General features: G+C 38.1%; 1 protein-coding gene across 18 annotated transcripts in view; it reads left to right on the top strand.

The window, feature by feature from the left end:
- LOC126334787 (prominin-like protein) overlaps nucleotides 1-15,597 on the top strand; it is a 503,842-nt gene extending 488,245 nt beyond the window's left edge. For 10 of the 18 annotated variants that reach the window (XM_049997400.1, XM_049997403.1, XM_049997408.1 and 7 more), the window contains one exon: nucleotides 13,852-15,597. In XM_049997400.1, the coding sequence (XP_049853357.1) occupies nucleotides 13,852-13,870 (19 nt within the window). In that variant the 3' untranslated portion in view covers nucleotides 13,871-15,597. Of the gene's footprint in view, nucleotides 1-10,994; nucleotides 11,128-13,851 lie in introns of all 18 variants that reach the window. The other 8 variants (XM_049997401.1, XM_049997394.1, XM_049997389.1 and 5 more) reach the window with 1 other exon arrangement.
- Nucleotides 15,598-18,142: the final 2,545 nt, after the last annotated feature.

Here is an 18,142-nt window from a genome sequence, read left to right as displayed (position 1 = left end):
GAATTTTTTTATTTCTTACATCTACTAACATGCATGCTAACTCAAAATCATCCAGAATATGAATATTTTTATTTGTAGGAGATCATATTCACATTCTGATACTGGTAAAAGTACATATATGGACTCTCAGCCAGGTGACAGTTCGAAACAAATTGCAATCCCAGGCGTTTTCCATATTCCTCGTGTTGGCAGGTAAGTCTATACACTGTTTGGCTTCTGGACTGTTTGCACTGTATATGATAATTCTTGAAGAAAATTTTCCTGTATTGTTTTGGAAATTCTATATTATTTCTTACACCTACTAACATGCATGATGATTCAAAAACATCCAGAACTGTGGTAGAACAGATGGATAATGGTGGCAACATCAGCATCCCACGTGTTCCTCGTATTGAGAGGTAGGTGCTCCATTAGGTATGAAGGTAATTGAACCATTTGTACGAGGATGTGCTGAAAAGTAATGCCTCTGAATTTTTTTGTGAAAACTCTTAAAGCTATTTAAATAAAACAAAGTTTATGAACATTCTACACGTTTATTCCTCATGTCTACATATTTATTAACACCCTGGTGACAAGCACATTTCTCCCAACAAAAGACCAGTTTGTTGATACCATCACTGTAAAATGTTTAGCTTTGTTGACGGAGCCACAACCTTACCTCTGCTTGCATCAATTCAGCACTATAAAAATGAAGTCCTCAAAGGTGTTCTTTATGTTTTGGAAACAGATGAAAATCGGATGGGACCAGATTGGGACTGTATGGAGGATAATCTATGACCGTGAACTAAGGCGCCCGAATATTGCAGATGTCGCAGTGCTCATGTGTGGTCTGGCATTGTCATGCTGAAGGAGAGGGTGCTCCATGTGTGGACAAACTCTTTGTGAAACTCAATTATAGCATGCTGTTTTTCATGTTGTGACATAATTACATTACACACCTTTATGTTACATGCAGCAGTTTGGAGCCTTCTAGATGTGGAGGGTTGCAACTTGTCAGCAAAGCGAGAAAGTCAACCAAGGCATGCCATGTAAAGCCTCAACCAATATTGAGAACAGAGTAAAAAATTTTGAGGCATTATTTTTCAACATGCTCTCATAATAAATTGTACAGTAGTTGTCCAGTGGAGAAGATTAAGACATATTTTATTACAAGCTCATTTTGGAAGTGAGGGTGGTTTGACTAACTGAGGTTGTGTTACTTTTGACAGTTCAGAGCAAAGAGATTTCTAGATAGGCTATTCTGAATGCACCAGTCAGTTACCACTGATATTCAACACAATGTTCTACTGTTTAATGATTGCGAAGCAACAGGAAGATGCACTCTACTTGATGGTGTTATATGTTGGTGGGATAGAGGGAAGGCTGGCTTGCCATTGCCATTGCCAGAGCAACGGTGTCGTCTCTTTTTCCTGGGAGCTAAATATCAGAAAGTCGAAAGTTATTTTAATGGAACAATAATGATAACCTCAGTTTATTTGTAGACATGGGTCAAAACGGAGACAGGAGTTCATAATTCCAAAGTGAAAATAATTTACAAAGGCTAGAGCCACTGCAGGGTGGTACATAAATGTGTGCAATGATAAACCAAGCATCACAGCCATTACTCCAGTAGGGTGAAGACTGTCTGTAAACCCATGGGCAAAAAATTAATGAATAAGTAAATAATGGATGTTGCCTGATGCTATTTTTAAGATACGAGCTACCATTTAGAAATCATTAAATTAGTGACATATACATAGACAGAGTAAGAAAGCTGCAGATTTCAGAGAGCTCTACGAAAGCAGATTTTAAAAGTATAGTGACTTTTCCAGTATAATGGAAGCAGTGAGCCCTGTTGGATGTTCACAAGCTGCCTTGATTAGAATCTCTTGGTAATGGATGAATAATACTAAAACTGCTGTTAGCAGAATGTTAGCCCTCCTTGTCTCTTTCAAAATTATGAAATTTCCTTAACATACTTAATAAGTCATGTTTAGAGTTGATTTGAAAATGTTTTATCCATTGAAATACTTGGGCCTTCCCACACATTGTTACACTTGACAGCACAAAAACTGGCTGCCCCTAAGAATTCTAAGTCCAGCCATCTGCACAGTCCGGCAACACTGTATGATGAAGAAGTGTCTGGAGGAACTGTTATCTTCCACTTGAGTTGTTACAGTTTTGTATCTGCTCATGTAAACATTGGACAATGCAGGCATAGAGTCGCTGCTTGGGTCCACTCATTCCTTTGCCTTTTTATCCACATTTTGGCTGTCTGCTAAAGGTATGAATCAGATGAAACCTCAAAGATAATTTGCTTCAGTTTCTGACCCATCAGTAATAGCAATGTCGTCCAGAAAAGAGCTCATAGTTGCCACAAGGTCGGAACAGTTTATGGTAGTGTGTTTACTAACCCTAAAACACCCACTGGTTCACTCAACACTGTCTGCCACCTGACCAGATGAATGTGGTGTGGTGCATCTTGCGAAAGTTTCTATTCTTGCATTGCTAAGTACAAATTTGTTTCTTATTCTATGTTGATTTTCTGCACAAAATAACTTTGATAAACAGAGCAAACACTGTGCAGTATACAACATACTCAAGTTACGGTGAGGGTATTTATCAATTGTTGTTTTCTTAATTGAAGTTCTAGTGTAGGTCTTGAAGTTACAAATTGGATTTTGTATACTTGTATCTTATGAACATTGTTTAAGCATTATAAAATATCTGCAAGTGGAAAAGGTTCACAATTTGTGAAATATTGGTAGCATTGGGTTTTTAATAAAGGGGTGAATGCAGCGGAGGCTCCTTGAAACATTCAATATTTGTGTGCAGGCACATCACATCAAAAAAAGATTTCCTTGTGTCAAGAGAGATCATTCTGGCATGAAAGACTTTCTACCCTGAAGAAGCCTCAATAACTACTATATGATGAAGGGTGACTATTTAACCTTCGTGTGACATTTGCATTCAATATCCAGAGTTCAGAAGTCAAGTGCAGGAGTACTGCAAGCTCTAATTCAAAGCAACAAAACCCAGAGGGATGACTATTATTGCATTTTTGTTTGAATGTCATCAGTTCGCTCATTGAGCATTATTGACAACAAATGTCAAGCATGATGGACACACCTCTGTGGAGGAGCTTTTAATATGCAATACCCCTTCTGTGCCCCCAGATGCAAAATATTATCTGTTCACACTGCGCTTTGATAGATGAGAGATCTTTTGTTATGGCTCGGCCTTTCATTTCTTCTTAAGAAGTTAACATAAAGACATCATAATTCATCATCAGTAACAACATTGCTCAGGAACGCTCAATTAGCAGACTGATGATGCTCAAACAAAAATGCAGTAATATTCACCCTTTGCTTTATATTATGCTGAATTAGAGGATCCAGTGCTCCGACACCCAGAATCTTGCTAGTTGAAAATTTCACATAATTTTTTAAATGGTCGCAGTTCATCACATATGCCAATCTTCGAGATTTCTTAAACGTGTAAAACTATTCCTGGCGGAAAGATCTTTCTTGAAACAAGAAAATCTTTTCATGACAAAGGAAAGTCCAGAATGGAATTAAACAATATCATAAAAAGGACAGTTGCTACACACCATAAAGCGGAGGTGCTGAGTCGCAGATAGGCACACAAAAAACATCATTGGAAAGTGAGCTTTTGCCAACAAAGCCTTTGTCAAAAATAGACAACATAAACATACACACTCGTGCAAATGCAACTCGCACACACATGACCGCAGAGTCCGACACTAAAGCCAGATGCAGGCAGCAGCGCATGGTGGGAGAGGCAACCAGGTGGTGGGGGTAAGGTGGAGGGGGAAGGATAACAGGGTAGGGGTAGGGGACAGTAAAGCGCTGCTGATGCGAGCATACAGGGACGAGGTGGAAAGAGGATACGAGGGTAGAGCAGCTAGGTGCAGTTGGGAGGTTAGATTGGGGGGAAAGGGGGGGGGGGGGTAGCGGAAATGGAGAGAAGTAGAGAGACTGGGTTCATTGGTGGAATAGAGGGCTGCATAGTGCTGGAATGGAAGTAGCTGCACAATTCAGAAAAGCTGGTGTTAACAGGAAGGATTTAGATGGCACAGGCTGTGAAGCAGTTGTTCAAATGAAGAACGTCATGTTCACAGGTGTGCTCAGCAATGGGCTGTCGAGCTGTTTCTTGGCCGCACTTGGTTGGTGGCCATTCATGCGGACAGACAGCTTGTTCGTTGTCATGCCCACATAGAAAGCAGCACAGTAGTTGCAGCTTAGCTTGTAGATCACATGACTGTTTCACAGGTAGATGATGATTGTGACTCGACTAGAATAGGTGGTGGTGGCGTTGTTGGTGGGAGGACGTATGGAACAAGTCTTCCATCTAGGTCTACTACAGGGATATGAGCCATCAGTCAAGGGGTTGGGAGCAGTGGTTGTGTAAGGATTGAGAAGTATATTGTGTAGGTTCGAAGGATGGTGGGATACCATCATGGAAGGGATGGCAGCGATATTGGGTAAGACATTTCTCATTTCAGGGCATGACAAGAGGTAGTTGAAAGCATAGCAGAGAATGTAATTCAGTTGCTCCAGTCCCAGTTGGTACGGAGTCATGAGACGATGCTCCTCTGTGGCTGGACAGTGGGACTTTGTGTGGTGGTGGGTGTCTGGAAAGATAAGACAAGGGAGATCTGATTTTGCACAAGGTTGGAATGGTAGTTACAGTCTGTGAAAGACTCAGTGAAACCTTTGGTATATTTAGAGAGGAACTGCTCGTTATTACAAATGCGCCAGTAATGGTTGGCTAGGCTGTATGGAAAGGACTTCTTGTTATGGAATGGGTGGCAGCTGTTGAAGTGGAGATACTGCTGGTGGTTGGTAGGTTTGGTATGGACAGACACACTGATGTAGCCTTCTTTGAGGTGGAGATCAACATTGAGGAAGGTGGCTTGTTGTGGTTGAGTAGGATCAGATAAAACAAATGGGGGAGAAGACGTTGAAGTTCTGTAGGGATGTGGATAGTGTGTCTTCACCTTTAATACATATCATACAGATGTCATCAATGAATCTGACCAGCTGAGGGGTTTGTGATACTGGGTGTTTAGAAAGGATTCCTCTACATGGTTCATGAGTAGGTTGGCATAGGAGGTTGCTATGCACTTGCCCACAGCCATACCCTGGATTTGGTTGTAGGTAATGCCATCAAACGTGAAGCAATCATGGGTGAGGATGTAGTTGGTTGTGGCAACAAGGGATACGGTTGTTGGTTTAGAATCTCTTGGGCATTGGGAAAAGTAGTGTTCAACAGTGCTAAGGCCGTGAGCATAAGGGACGTTAGTGTAAAGGGAGATGGCATCAATAGTGAGGCTTTCCCAATGCCTGATGGATTCCGAACGAACAACCTCCTTCCTAGTTGCCATGACCAACTATATCCTCTCACCCGCAATTACTTCTTTTTGAAAGACATTACCTCATAAACCAATTCAGGGTACGGATATGGGCACCCAAATGGTACCATTCTATGCCAACATATTCATGGGCCATCTAGAAGAACCCTGAACCCCTCACCTGGTTCGGATTCATTGATGACATGATCTCGATCGAGGGTGAGGACACCATTCCATATTCCATTAGAATCTCAACACCTTCCCCACCATTCATTTCACCTGGTCCTACTCAACCCAACAAGCCACCTTCCTTTTGTTGATCTCCACCTCAAAGATGGGTACATTGGTACCTCTTTCCATACCAATACCTCCATTTTGACAGCTGTCACCCATTCCATAACAAGAAGACCCTTCCATACAGAGGCCACCTGTGGCCATTGCATCTGTAGTGATGAGCAGTCCCTCTCGAAGTATACAGAGGGTCTCACTGAGGCCTTCACAGATCATAATTACCCTCCCAACCTTGTACAAAAACAGATCTTCCTTGCCTTATCTTTCCTGTCACCCAGCACCTCACAAATTCCCACCACCCTGCCACAGAGGAGCATCCTCCCACGACTCAGTACCACTTGGGTCTGGATCAAGTGAATTACATTCTCTACCAGGGTTTTGACTACCTCTCCTCATGCTCTTAAATGTGAAATGTCCTGCTCAATATCCTTCCCACCCTTTCCACAGTGGTATCCTACCACCTACCAAAACCACACATTATAGTCGTCCATTCCTACACAACCCCTCTCATAGCCCCTTGCTTGATGGTTCATATTTCTGTAGTAGTCCTAGATGCAAGACCTGTTCCATATGTCCTCCCACCACCACCTACTCCAGTCCAGTCAGAAACATCACCTTCCTTTGAAACCAGTCACGTGACAGGGTGTTATCGACCCAGGAGATCTGGGAAAAACCCGGGAATTTTTTAGAACTGCGGGAATTTTTCATTGTTTTAGTTACCAGTTAAATTTTTGTGATTTTGACTGGTAAGAACCAATACTCTAACGAAGGATATTACTGTATCCCGCTTCTGCAGAATAATACTGCAGCAACAAAACATGAACAAGGAAAAAAAAAAATAAAACCTAAGTCGCAAAGAAAATACACCATATACAACAACAAAACACAGTGCTCATACAAGCGTCTGCCAACCAAATTGTGTCAAAGGCTTTAAGAAGAATATGCTTTGCTTCCTAAAAACAAATTGCCTCTGATGAGCGTGACGTGACAGCTGTTTTCATTAGATTCATTTGAGCAGTTGCGGGCAGGCTCTTCCACATGCGCAGTTGAGTCGCATATGAGTAGTACCTTCTCCCGCTTCTGGTTACAGATGTGTGGCTGGGCGCCTCTATCTAAATTGATCCGATTCGGAAATATCGTAGACCCGGACCTGATGCACAGAGCAGTCTGAGTTGTAGTGGGGAAGTGGGTAGTCTCCAGTGATGTTGCTGTTTCTCTTCGTTTATTGCTCTCACATTAAATGAAAACAAAACGGATTTCTGTGGCCGGGAGCTGCCAAATGAATTAAAACACGTTCGCATAATTGCGGAAGGCTAACATATGTTGTTAGTTTCAGGTTTTTTCCTGACCTTTCTGACAGTCAAGCATTAACCGCCTTGCAGAACAATGAAGTTATTTTTGACGCTTTGCTAAAGAGATTTGGCTTTTATTAATCTTTTTCGCCGAGGCAGTCAATTTATTTGAAACAGTGTTTAATTTCACTGTGTTAGCTGCACACTGTTCGCTGCATTTCAAGTGCACGTTTTCAATCTTCTATTTCGTATGGCATTATGCCATAATAAAGAACCAAACATGAAATACAGTACTGGTACTCAAGAAAATTTACATCCAAATCTGGACACAGGATTTTGCACTTTAAGCCGAATTATGCATTTTAGTATGGTTCACAAAATTCCGATGCTATTGAAGTGTCCTTTGATGCCTTGTTTATTTTATGACGTAATACAAGATCTTTATATGTTTTACACGTACGAACATGCGGGCTTCCTGCGTCATCGTAGCTGCGCAGGGTCAATGACGCCTGTTATCTGGCGATTTCTGGCAACTGCTGAAACGAACCAATTTCTAACAGGTCACGGGAAAATATTGTGAATGGTGGTTTGAAAATTGTTACTTTCAAAGTAAATTTCCTTTTACGCAAGATGGACTACCATATGTGCGAGAATGTACGATGAATTTCTTAAACCACATAGTGTTTGACTCTCATTTAAAAATCGACTCTTTGAGGATGACCATCTAGAAGAATTTCGAGCCTAGAAGATCAGACATTTACGTCGTCGTTAAAAATTTTACTGGCACATTTGTGTGATGTATCTTAAAGTGTAACACGTGCAAAAAGATCAGCATTATATGTGGAAGCTTCTCTTGAAGCTTATTAATCTTTGAGACCAATATTATTTGTGAAAGCTTTGTCTTTCTTGTAGCAACACTATGTATATTAATTTAAACCATTAACTTTTCTTTTTTGTGCGTTCGCACTACTTACGAGTAATCTTACTATTGGTTGACAACATCACGTGTCCTATGCTGACATCAGCTGGCGAGATCACGTGACATGAGCTATGACTAGCTTACAAAAGCGCGTCGCAATCTCGATTTCATTGCTTCGGAAAATAACATGCAGTGTTTGGTGGAAATCAAATTTATACCTCCATAACACGAAAAAATGCAGTGTACGTGTTGCTGCACATCAAAGATCTTTCCAAAACATGTTTTTTCCCCCCTGGGTTTCGTTTTCTAAAGTGCCGGCAAATTCTACGTCTGTGTAGAAAACCGTAAACATTCTAACGATTGATATTTTTTTTTCCCTTGTCCACTTATACACCCTGTGTGATCCACAAGCTAAGCTGCAACTACTGTGCTGCTTTCTACATGGGCATTATAACCAACAAGCTGTCTGTCTGTATGAATGGCCACCGACGAAGTGTGACCAAAAAACAACTCGACACCCCATTGCTGAGCACACCTGCCAACACGACGTTCTTCATTTCAACGACTGTTTCACAGCCTGTGCCATCTGGACCATCCCACCAATACCAGCTTTTCTGAATTGTGCAGGTGGGAACTCTCCCTGTAATATATTCTACATTTCCATCAGCCTCCTGCCCTCAACCTTTGCTAGTCATTGTCCTTACCCATCTAGACCCTTCCCTGTTCCCATTCCAGCACTACACAGCCCTCTGCTCCATCAACAAAACACCCTCAGTCTTTTTACTTCTCTCCTTTTCTGCTAACCCCTTCCCTCCGCTCTCTGTCTAACCTAGCTGCCCTACCCTCTCTACAGCTCGTCCCTGTATACTACCACAAGCAGTACTTTACTGTCCTCACACCTACTATCACTCCCCTCTGTGCACCAGCCTCCTACACGGTTGCCTCTCCCATCACGCACTGCTGCTCGCGGTCCACCTTGGGCTGCCAGAGACTGTGGTCATATATGTGAGAGTTGCATTTGTGTGTGTGTGTGTGTGTGTGTGTGTGTGTGTGTTTTGTCTATTTTTGATGAAGGCTTTGCTGGTCGAAAGCTCACTTTCTGACAGTTTTTTTGCTGTGCCTATCTGCGACTCAACATCTCCACTGTATGGTGAATAGCAATTGTCCTTTTCATAAAATCCTTTTCTGATGTGTTTCTTGTGATAGCACTTGTTCCACACATGACACAAATGTTTCAAACTGCCTCTACTGCTTTTACCCTTCTATTAAACCAAAAGTGAACAATATGTTGCAAATGTTAGGCTTTTGCCACTTGTGACTCGTATGTTATAATGACAATTGATGGATACAGTCACAGTAACTGATGCATATTCTGTTACTGCACAGTGTTCACTTGGTTTATTGTAGTTATTTTGTGGAGAAAGTGAAAACTACAATAACAGTTGATTTTTTTTGGTTACCATTGTGAGAGCCAAAATGTACAAAAGATGCACCACACCGCATTTCCCTGGTCGAACAGCAACTTGAGACAAGCAGCTGGTGGTAGGTGACCAGTTGTTGGTAGCCACCGCAGAGCAAGCATTTGAAGAAAAACTGTTTTGATCTTGATGAACCTGTGAGCTCTTTTGTGGAAGGTTTTGCTATTGCTGGTGGGTTAGAAAATGAAGCTAGCAGCCAGGTGAAGTGCAGTTAAAGAAATAAATTAATGTGTTGACTCTTTCAAGCACCTTAGCATCTACAATGTGCAATGTAGACCACAAGAAGATGTAGCACTGTAACAGTTAAAGTGGAAGACAATACTTCCTCCGGACACTTCCTCATCCCAAGGTGTTGCCAGGTCATGCAGATGGCTGGACCTGGAATTCAAAGGAATAGCCAATTTTGTGCTTTCAAGTGAACGTTTTACGAAATACTTCATCAGCCCAGAACAGATGACCTATCTGTGTGCCCTTGCCATCAATAAATTTCAGCAGGTGCAAGAGCATCACAGCTCAACCTTGGAACAATGAAAATGAGTTGCCTATTGACATATTCAGTTACCTGTTGTGTCAGTATTGTACCTTTTCAACATGTTCATCATAGGATTATTAGTTAGTAACAATGCTACATGGGCCTGTTTAGATACTGGCGTCATTAAAAAGGGCAATTTTTTTTCATAGGAAACATGGTATTTTTTACTAGTGGAATGGACATCACACAAGGAAATTAAGTTTACAAATGTAAAGTCATAGACCATATCCTGATATCTAAAGAAATAAATATGTGTGTGTGTGTGTGTGTGTGTGTGTGTGTGTGTGTGTGTGTGTGTGTGTGTGTGTGTGTACGTGGTGCCATCTGCAGGTTTATGCTAAGAATGTGTTTAATCATAGTGAGATTCAGCTGTTGCTCATACTTAAGATCACCCAGTGTGCCATTAATTAAGTGATCGTAACTAGTAACTGATCATTACATAAGACGTAAGAGATTTTAATGAACATGCTCTGCTGGAAACTTGGTCCCCTTCGAATGGCTTTAATGTGTGTTTAATCTCAATGAAACAGTTTTGGAAATTTTGTGTTATGGTAAAGGATGGACACTCTTATTAGTAGGAAATGTAACTTTTTCATATGTTTTGTTTTTGAAGTTGTCTTGTATGTCATATGAAATTCATAAAATATACTGCTACTGCTGAAGTGGGAAAAGCTTGAGAGCGGATTCATAATACAGTATCAATTTCTGTAAAACATTGCATAAAATCTGTTAGTGTGAGATATAGTGCATTTTGTGTATTTCATAATCTTCCAAACTTGAAATCCACGTAGTTTAACATGAATGATTAACTGGCCAACTTACCTAATTGAAATGCCTTTTGTTCAAATTAACACAGTTATGAACAATATTTCTCAGATGTAGAAAATATTGGAGGAGGGTTATGTACTCATGTGCAACATTTCACTGTAACTTCTTTTGTAAGTATATTCATAGAAACAAGCAGAATGTTGGAGCAAGCTGAATGTAAAAGGATTTGTACATAAAAATACTTAACTAATATTCCTGTGTGCTCTTCATAAACTTAACTAACCTTTGCATCATATTAACCTAGTATAATTCCCACTTTCTATCCTCTGTACTAACATGCATGAACCTTTGCTACATACAGGAAAGGTGAGGAAAAAAAATCAGTTACCTTGTCAAATTATTATAACAGCCAACCACCATATTTAGCTTTTGGAGATAATATCCACTATCCCCGGCTTCCTCGTATCACCCTCAGTACTCAGGATTACGTAAAAGTGAGTATGCTAAGTTTCTTTGTATTTCTTATTAAGTCAATTCCTACTTTTCTTAGTGTTTTTATCCATTTCCCCAAGACATATTTCTCATCTTGTTATATTAAGGTACTTGCCAGCAATAGTTTCTGCATTTAATGTTTTAGGAATTGTGTTTAGTACAATTTATAACATGTTAAAACACACACCTTCTTTGTGCTCAACTGAGATTGTGTGAGAGGGAAGATGAACTGGGCAGGAGTGAACTGAAGGGGGGGGGGGGGGGGGGGGTAAGCTGCAGGAGAGAGGGGAAAAAGTGTAGCAACAGGTGCACATAAGTAAAGTTGCATGTAGTACATGATGAAATAGTATAGGAGGCATGGTTTAGGAGGGAGCATAAAGTGTTGAATTGTTCAGTGCAATTCACTAAATCTGTGCCATTCTTCTGTACGGATGGAAGATCACTTAACTACATAATGTTTGGATGTTCTTTGTGATCTATTTAAAGTAATTTAGTATTGCGGTACAATACCACAGCACTATTGTCACACCGTGAGTGCCCCAATATAAGACAGTTGGGCTTGAAGCAATAGTGTTGTAGATATTTTGAAGAAAGTGGGTGGAGTGTTTTGGCATAGTGCTATGGATATTTGCCTATTTGCCACATTTTTCCCCTTATACTCAAGGGCACCTTTGTGAGTTGCAATAAGTCTAAACTTGCTTGGCTGCCTAAATGAGTGTATCCAGAGCCATTTATCATGAAATTGCAATTGAAGTTGCTGGATGACTCTAGGTTCTAAGAACTTCCAGTGGAGTTCTACCTTCATGATGTTTTTTCCTCATGCTACTATTCAATGTAAAAAAACACTGAAAATGTGAATATAGGAAGCATACACATGTATCTGAATGTTACCTGCCTGGCAGGAAAATATGTACAAATCCCATTCTAACTATATCAGTTAGGCACCAATTATAAAGTGGTAGTATTGGTATGTTTGGCAATCAATAAATGCAGTCTTAACCGTTATTTAGAAAGAAATGGTGCCACATTTCCTCCTCCTCCCTCCCCCATCTTGCCCTTACAGCACTAAGATCCTGGTTTTTCATTCTGATTTGTTTAATTGCATACTATAACCTATGACTGTTCTCAAAATCTCTCTTTACAGAATCATAGTGATTGAAATGTGTGGATAGGTGGTTCCTAGTTTAGTTTAATGTTATGGAGAAATTTCACGTGGAAAGATTAACTTTGAGGTCATGGAAACAGCCAAAATTTGTACACACATCTTTTGTCAAAACATGTGCAGCCAGGTGGGGGTTGTGTAATACTAGCTTTGCTGCAAGTCATGAACTGATAGATGATTTCTTGTTTCAGTATTAAAAGAGGAAAATGAATGTTAACTGAAAAAGAAAAAAAGTATCATATACTCTAATCACTGTGTTGTAATGTATTCTGTGGTTTAGTCATGATCATGAAGTTTTACAAAGCTACACAATATGTTTACAAAATTGTAGTATAATGATATCTTTTACTAGTGGTCAGAATGCATTTGTTTAATGCTATAATAGCTCCATTTTATAATTATAAATAATTTTGATAGCATTGCAAATATGTGAATATAAGAGCATGTTACAGCTTCAGGATTACAATTTCTTCTTACGCCTTCCCATCAGTTCCATTCCAATGTGTGAGATGGCAAAATTCGCAATACATGTGCATCAGAATAGCTTGAACAGAAGCTGGGGACTATTTATTCTCACAAAAAAGAAAATAAAAAAAGGTCAAGTAATTACATATAGGGAAATACTTCCTTTCTGGACTGTTGCTTAAAGATTTTTGTTCAGATGCACACTTCATTTTTCCAAAAAGTTATGAACCATTGCAATTGAAATAAAAGGGAGCCCCTTTTTTGTATATGATAGTTGGTGATACTGTTTGAAATATAACCACCATACCCAAATCTTCAACACAGCTTGCTGTGGTACTTAAAGTTTGTGGCTCGAGCAGACTGTAGATTTTTTTACTCCTTACGGAACTTTCTGTTGACAGAGTCAACAGTGTCCCTAAATTGTTGATACCAAGGCACATTGCTCAGTTTACATGGCAGTTATTTTCCATAATTCCTTCTTAATACACATTGTACTGTTGTAACAGACAAACATTTCGCATATTCCAAACTAGAAAGCTTTTGCTTTGGCATCTTGTCGAGGCACTGCACTCCTAACGCCAACTGACAACCACAGTGCAAACTTGATGAGTTTGTGACTTTATTCATCCACCAATCATATTTGTACAGCCGGCCACAGTGGTCTAGCGGTTCTAGGCGCGCAGTCGGGAACTGCGCGACCGCTAAGGTCGCAGGTTCGAATCCTGCCTCGGGCGTGGATGTGTGTGATGTCCTTAGGTTAGTTAGGTTTAAGTAGTTCTAAGTTCTAGGGGACTGACGACCACAGATGTTAAGTCCCATAGTGCTCAGAGCCATTTGTACCATTTTGATATTTGTACAAATAATTTTTGGAAAGTGTAGACCTTTGAAAATATATGAATCATTTATAGTGACCCTGTGTAAGAACAACTCTTTTACAGTAGCTCAATATCATAGAGATCAGTAGTAGTAGTAGTAGTAGTACTACTACTACTAGTAGTAGTAGTAGTAGTATTAGTATTAATAATACTAATAATAATACTCTCATATGTTTACTGTAACTTAAATAGTTAATTGATCGTATATTTCATTGTTTTTTCAGTGACAGCAGCAGAAGCTAAGCTGTACACACAAGAGAAAAACATTTTTAATTCCTGTGATTGTTTCATCCTCTGTAGCTCAAGTAGCTCCAGCTTTGTGGGCAGAGTGAGCACAATAAAGTCCATGTATCATTACTGTATTTTCAGAAGTTTTTAATATCTTATTGTTGCATTCAAAACTGTGATTCTGCAGGACATGCATTGCATTATTTTTAAAACATAAACAAAGTGATATGTACAAATTTGCCTCAGTGTAGCTGATAAATAGGATTAGTTAAATAAATGTTCTGAACTCTGAAATGAAATGTTAAACATATGTTATATTTTAATGCATTGAGTGTTAATTTTCTTTTTATATATTTGAGGAAAACTGCTGATGGTGTATTTGCAGAAAATGAGTCTCTATGAAGTAAAATGGAGTAGCTGGAGAAAAAAAAAAACTTGTCAACAAAGCACCAATAATCTTTACTGAACTTTTCAAGTGCTATAATGTTAAATTGTTTGACAACCTTTGAAATGTTCACATTTTCATGTCTAATAAATTGTGCTGAAGAAATAATTTTCAGAGTTCTGGCATGAAAACAAAAGAGAAGTAGTCATAGACAGAACATGCCACTTGAATAAAACATTCCTTTTGAATAGATAATAGTATTCATTTCCATATTCATTACTCATGAAACATAAACAGGGGATTTTCAACTGAAATAGGAAATTTATAGTAATTTACCATGCCAGCAAATCATATCAGTATTATCATTATATTTTGACCCACTTGTTAGTAACAAACCTCTAAACAACAGAAATTACTGTGCATTTAAAACTTTTAAGTCTGTGCCACTCGTGTGAAGTACATACAATTTTGTGTGACTGTTAGGTTCATTTCATCGCATTTTTAAGTTGTAAAGCTTTTGACTATTAATATTCACTTAAGTGCAAAATAAATGTATTAATATAGCCATAGTCCACTGAAATCAGCCATTTTATTTTCAATGCATTGAATTCAATTGCTCATAAATTTGTAATTTATTTGTTGTAACTGAGATCCATTTCTGTATGTGGACCTTACAAGAGGTGTTGTTGGAATACGTATTGTATTAAAGACTGATGACTGGAATGGGCATTTGAGTTTGCATCTTTTATGAAGTCATTATTAATCTTTGTGTTCCTTACTGCTTGCAGTAAATTGTGATGAAATTCATATTGTACTTTCATAATAGTAAAGTCATTATGTGTTGCTATTTATGTTAGACATACAAGCCATATATCTGTGTGCACAAAGAGGATAGTGACAATATCTATTTTACCCTTGTACACAATGTGCCATTGATACTGAATAAATATTTATAGTTTTTTAAGACTAGTTATTAATGATATAGAATAGGTTTTGTTAGTATTTGTTGTTTCATGAGCATTTTAATGTTTTTGTTGAAAGCTGCTGACATAGTCAAACAGTTCTTGATGAAGTATCTGCTATTTTTTCAAAAACTGAAACAGTGAAATATAACTGTTTGTAGTCTTCATTATTCAGTTAAGATTGTTGGTGAAGACCCATTATTTCAGTATTTTAATATTCCTCTGTAAGTAGTTTGATATTGCATCACATTAAATTCCATTTTTATTAATAGATGCATGTCAAATGCAAGTGCAAACCAAAAAAGAAATTAGTTATTTTCTCATTGTATGAACTAATGAGAAAGTGGAAACTTAATATTTGATAAAAATACATAATCTACATTTTTTTGAAAGTTTGTTCTTATTTCACTAATCCCTATTTTGTCCCATTGTATTTGCAAGTAGATAAGGGGCTATTTGTGCTTGTTACCTGTGACAAATAATGACTACAGTGTTAGTTAATTGCAGTGTAAGTTAATTTTATACAGAAGTCATCTTAATAGTACTATGTCATATGTAAGTGCAGCTACTTCTCCATTAATATTTTACCGCTCTTCATGGGAGTTGTGAGCTCCATCAGTTTTTAAGCAGGACACTAGATGGATTATGTATAAGTGATAGAAATCTATTGAAGGGGTAGCATATCTGAGGTGTTCACTTCATACAAAGAAGTCTCTGCAAAAGAGAATGTGTGATGTCATTTTTAATCAATAACACTGCTATAAGAGTATTTTGTTCAGCTGCTCTTATGGCTATGAGCTGATTTTGACACCGTGATATTTCTCATTGGGTATAAAGATAACACCGCCAGTAGACAACACAAAGGTGCAATCACACAAGTACACAGATTAATGAAACAGAGATGTATCCAATGTAGCTGTCGACAGAAGCTGTCAGTTTTAAAAATGAATCAAACTTCTCAAAAATGGTGCTCAGCAACTTCAGATTTAATAAAAACTATGCCAACTTGTTAACATATGTGAGACAGAAAGTAAAAAAGGATGTCTTGTTGGTAAATTCAGTTGTTCAGTGTTATCGAAAAAAGTGATTACCACTAAACTATAAGTTTTTTTTTCAGTTTTAATACATTTTACCTTGTCCTCAACAAGCTACAATTGATGATAAAATAATTTCAATTAGTTAAAACACTCAAATCTGTCATTAATGTATGAATGAATGTCAAGCCTACAAAAAGGTATCTCTTGTTGCTTGTGGAGAAATAACATGGGCTGTCAAGAGTTCCTTTTTCATTAATGCACTTGTCTAATATGCATCACTTTGAAAACTGGTCTGTCCTGAATGCTAGCACAACTGAGGCAACTATTACTGGTTTTTCTCAACAGATGAAAGTTTGCAAATGGTGACAAACTTTCTTTGTATTACAGTTTTGATATGGCATAACAAGTGCACATACCAAGCAAACATTTGCAGCCAGGCCCTATCTGTTTTTAGTGCCATTTAAAGTTAGTTGTTTTGTGTTGTATATGAAGCCACAAATAAATTATTTTATTCCTGAGAGTGCCATTATAGCTAAAAGTTCAAATCTAATTATCAGCATTTTTCATCATTATGTAGAAAGTAACAGTTTAGGAGAAGAAACAATGTTTATACATGCTGAGAATTGCATGAAACAAAGCAGAAACAAGAAGTTGACATGGAAGATTTGCCAAAAGAAAAGAAAGAAAATCTTCATGTTATTCATGCCAGTATTCCATACGAAATTTTCTTAATCGGGAGTATCTTATGTCCCCTCTGTGTCGAATATGGTTGATTGTATTTTTCATCAAACCAACAAATAATGTTAACACTGCTGTGATGGTTGGAACTGAAAACCTGGTGCAAGAAAGTGCCCTTTATAACTCAGCACAGCCACTTTGAGTGAAGTGTAAAGAACTAAGGCAAAATGTATTGCAAATTCAACATTGCAGGGAATTTGTTCATGCACCAGATATTCCCATGTACTGATTTCCTGATGAAGTGATTCCAAAAGGAATGATAATGAAATGTCAAGAATACCTCTTCAAAAACATCAGACAATACTGAAATGATGAATTCAAAGACGTTTTATGTCTTCAAAGATGTTTTATGCCCTCAAGCTGAACTTCAACCTGTTGCTGAAGCCAATAGTAATGCAGCTGCCGATCCCGAGTCTGATGATCCACTAGCAGTTTGTAGACCCTCAAAGAGTCGTCAATAACATCAATTTACATTGTCAAACTGAAGAGTTGTGAAACACATTTTATACTATCTAAGGGAGAATATTTAAAGACGTATTTCGGTATTAAATTAATTTCTTAAATGTTGAATATAAAGGCTCCATGTTACTGTGAACTTTTGAATGCGTTTTTTCCAAAATGATAATTTCCATTTAATAAATTTTAAATGTCTGTAACTTAAACAAAAAAATAATGTCATAAATGTTGCACCAAATTATTCAGAATTTAATGCTTAATTTGAAAGTATTAATAACTCAGAATCGAAAATTTGCTACAAGAGGTCCATTTTTGCGTTCCACTATAAATACGGTAAATTTCGACAGCATTGGGAATAAAGAAGTGCTAAGGACCTAATTAGGCCTACATCCAAATTGTAACATAATTTACTACTGATGAAAATGTTCAAAAATTATGTACCAACATCTCGTGTGTTTTGCAGATGGCTTGGAAATGAATGTCTCAAAATGAGCTCATAGATAAGTTTTGTAGATAGTATAAAAATGAACAGGTGTCAAAATGAGCTCATAGCCATAAGAACAGCTGAATAAACTACTGTTATGTCATGATTAGTGGTTAAAATTATTTGACATCTTTACTTCAAAATATATCAGAGTGCCAGTAATGCATGGTAGAGTAGTTACGTTGAGGCTGTTTCAGGACACTCAATATGCTTCCTCAACCAAAT

This window comes from Schistocerca gregaria, chromosome 2 (genome assembly GCF_023897955.1).
Source record: "Schistocerca gregaria isolate iqSchGreg1 chromosome 2, iqSchGreg1.2, whole genome shotgun sequence".
NCBI lineage: Eukaryota > Metazoa > Arthropoda > Insecta > Orthoptera > Acrididae > Schistocerca > Schistocerca gregaria.
The sequence above is the reverse complement of the archived record's forward strand: the minus strand, read 5'-3'. Positions and strand labels throughout refer to the sequence as shown.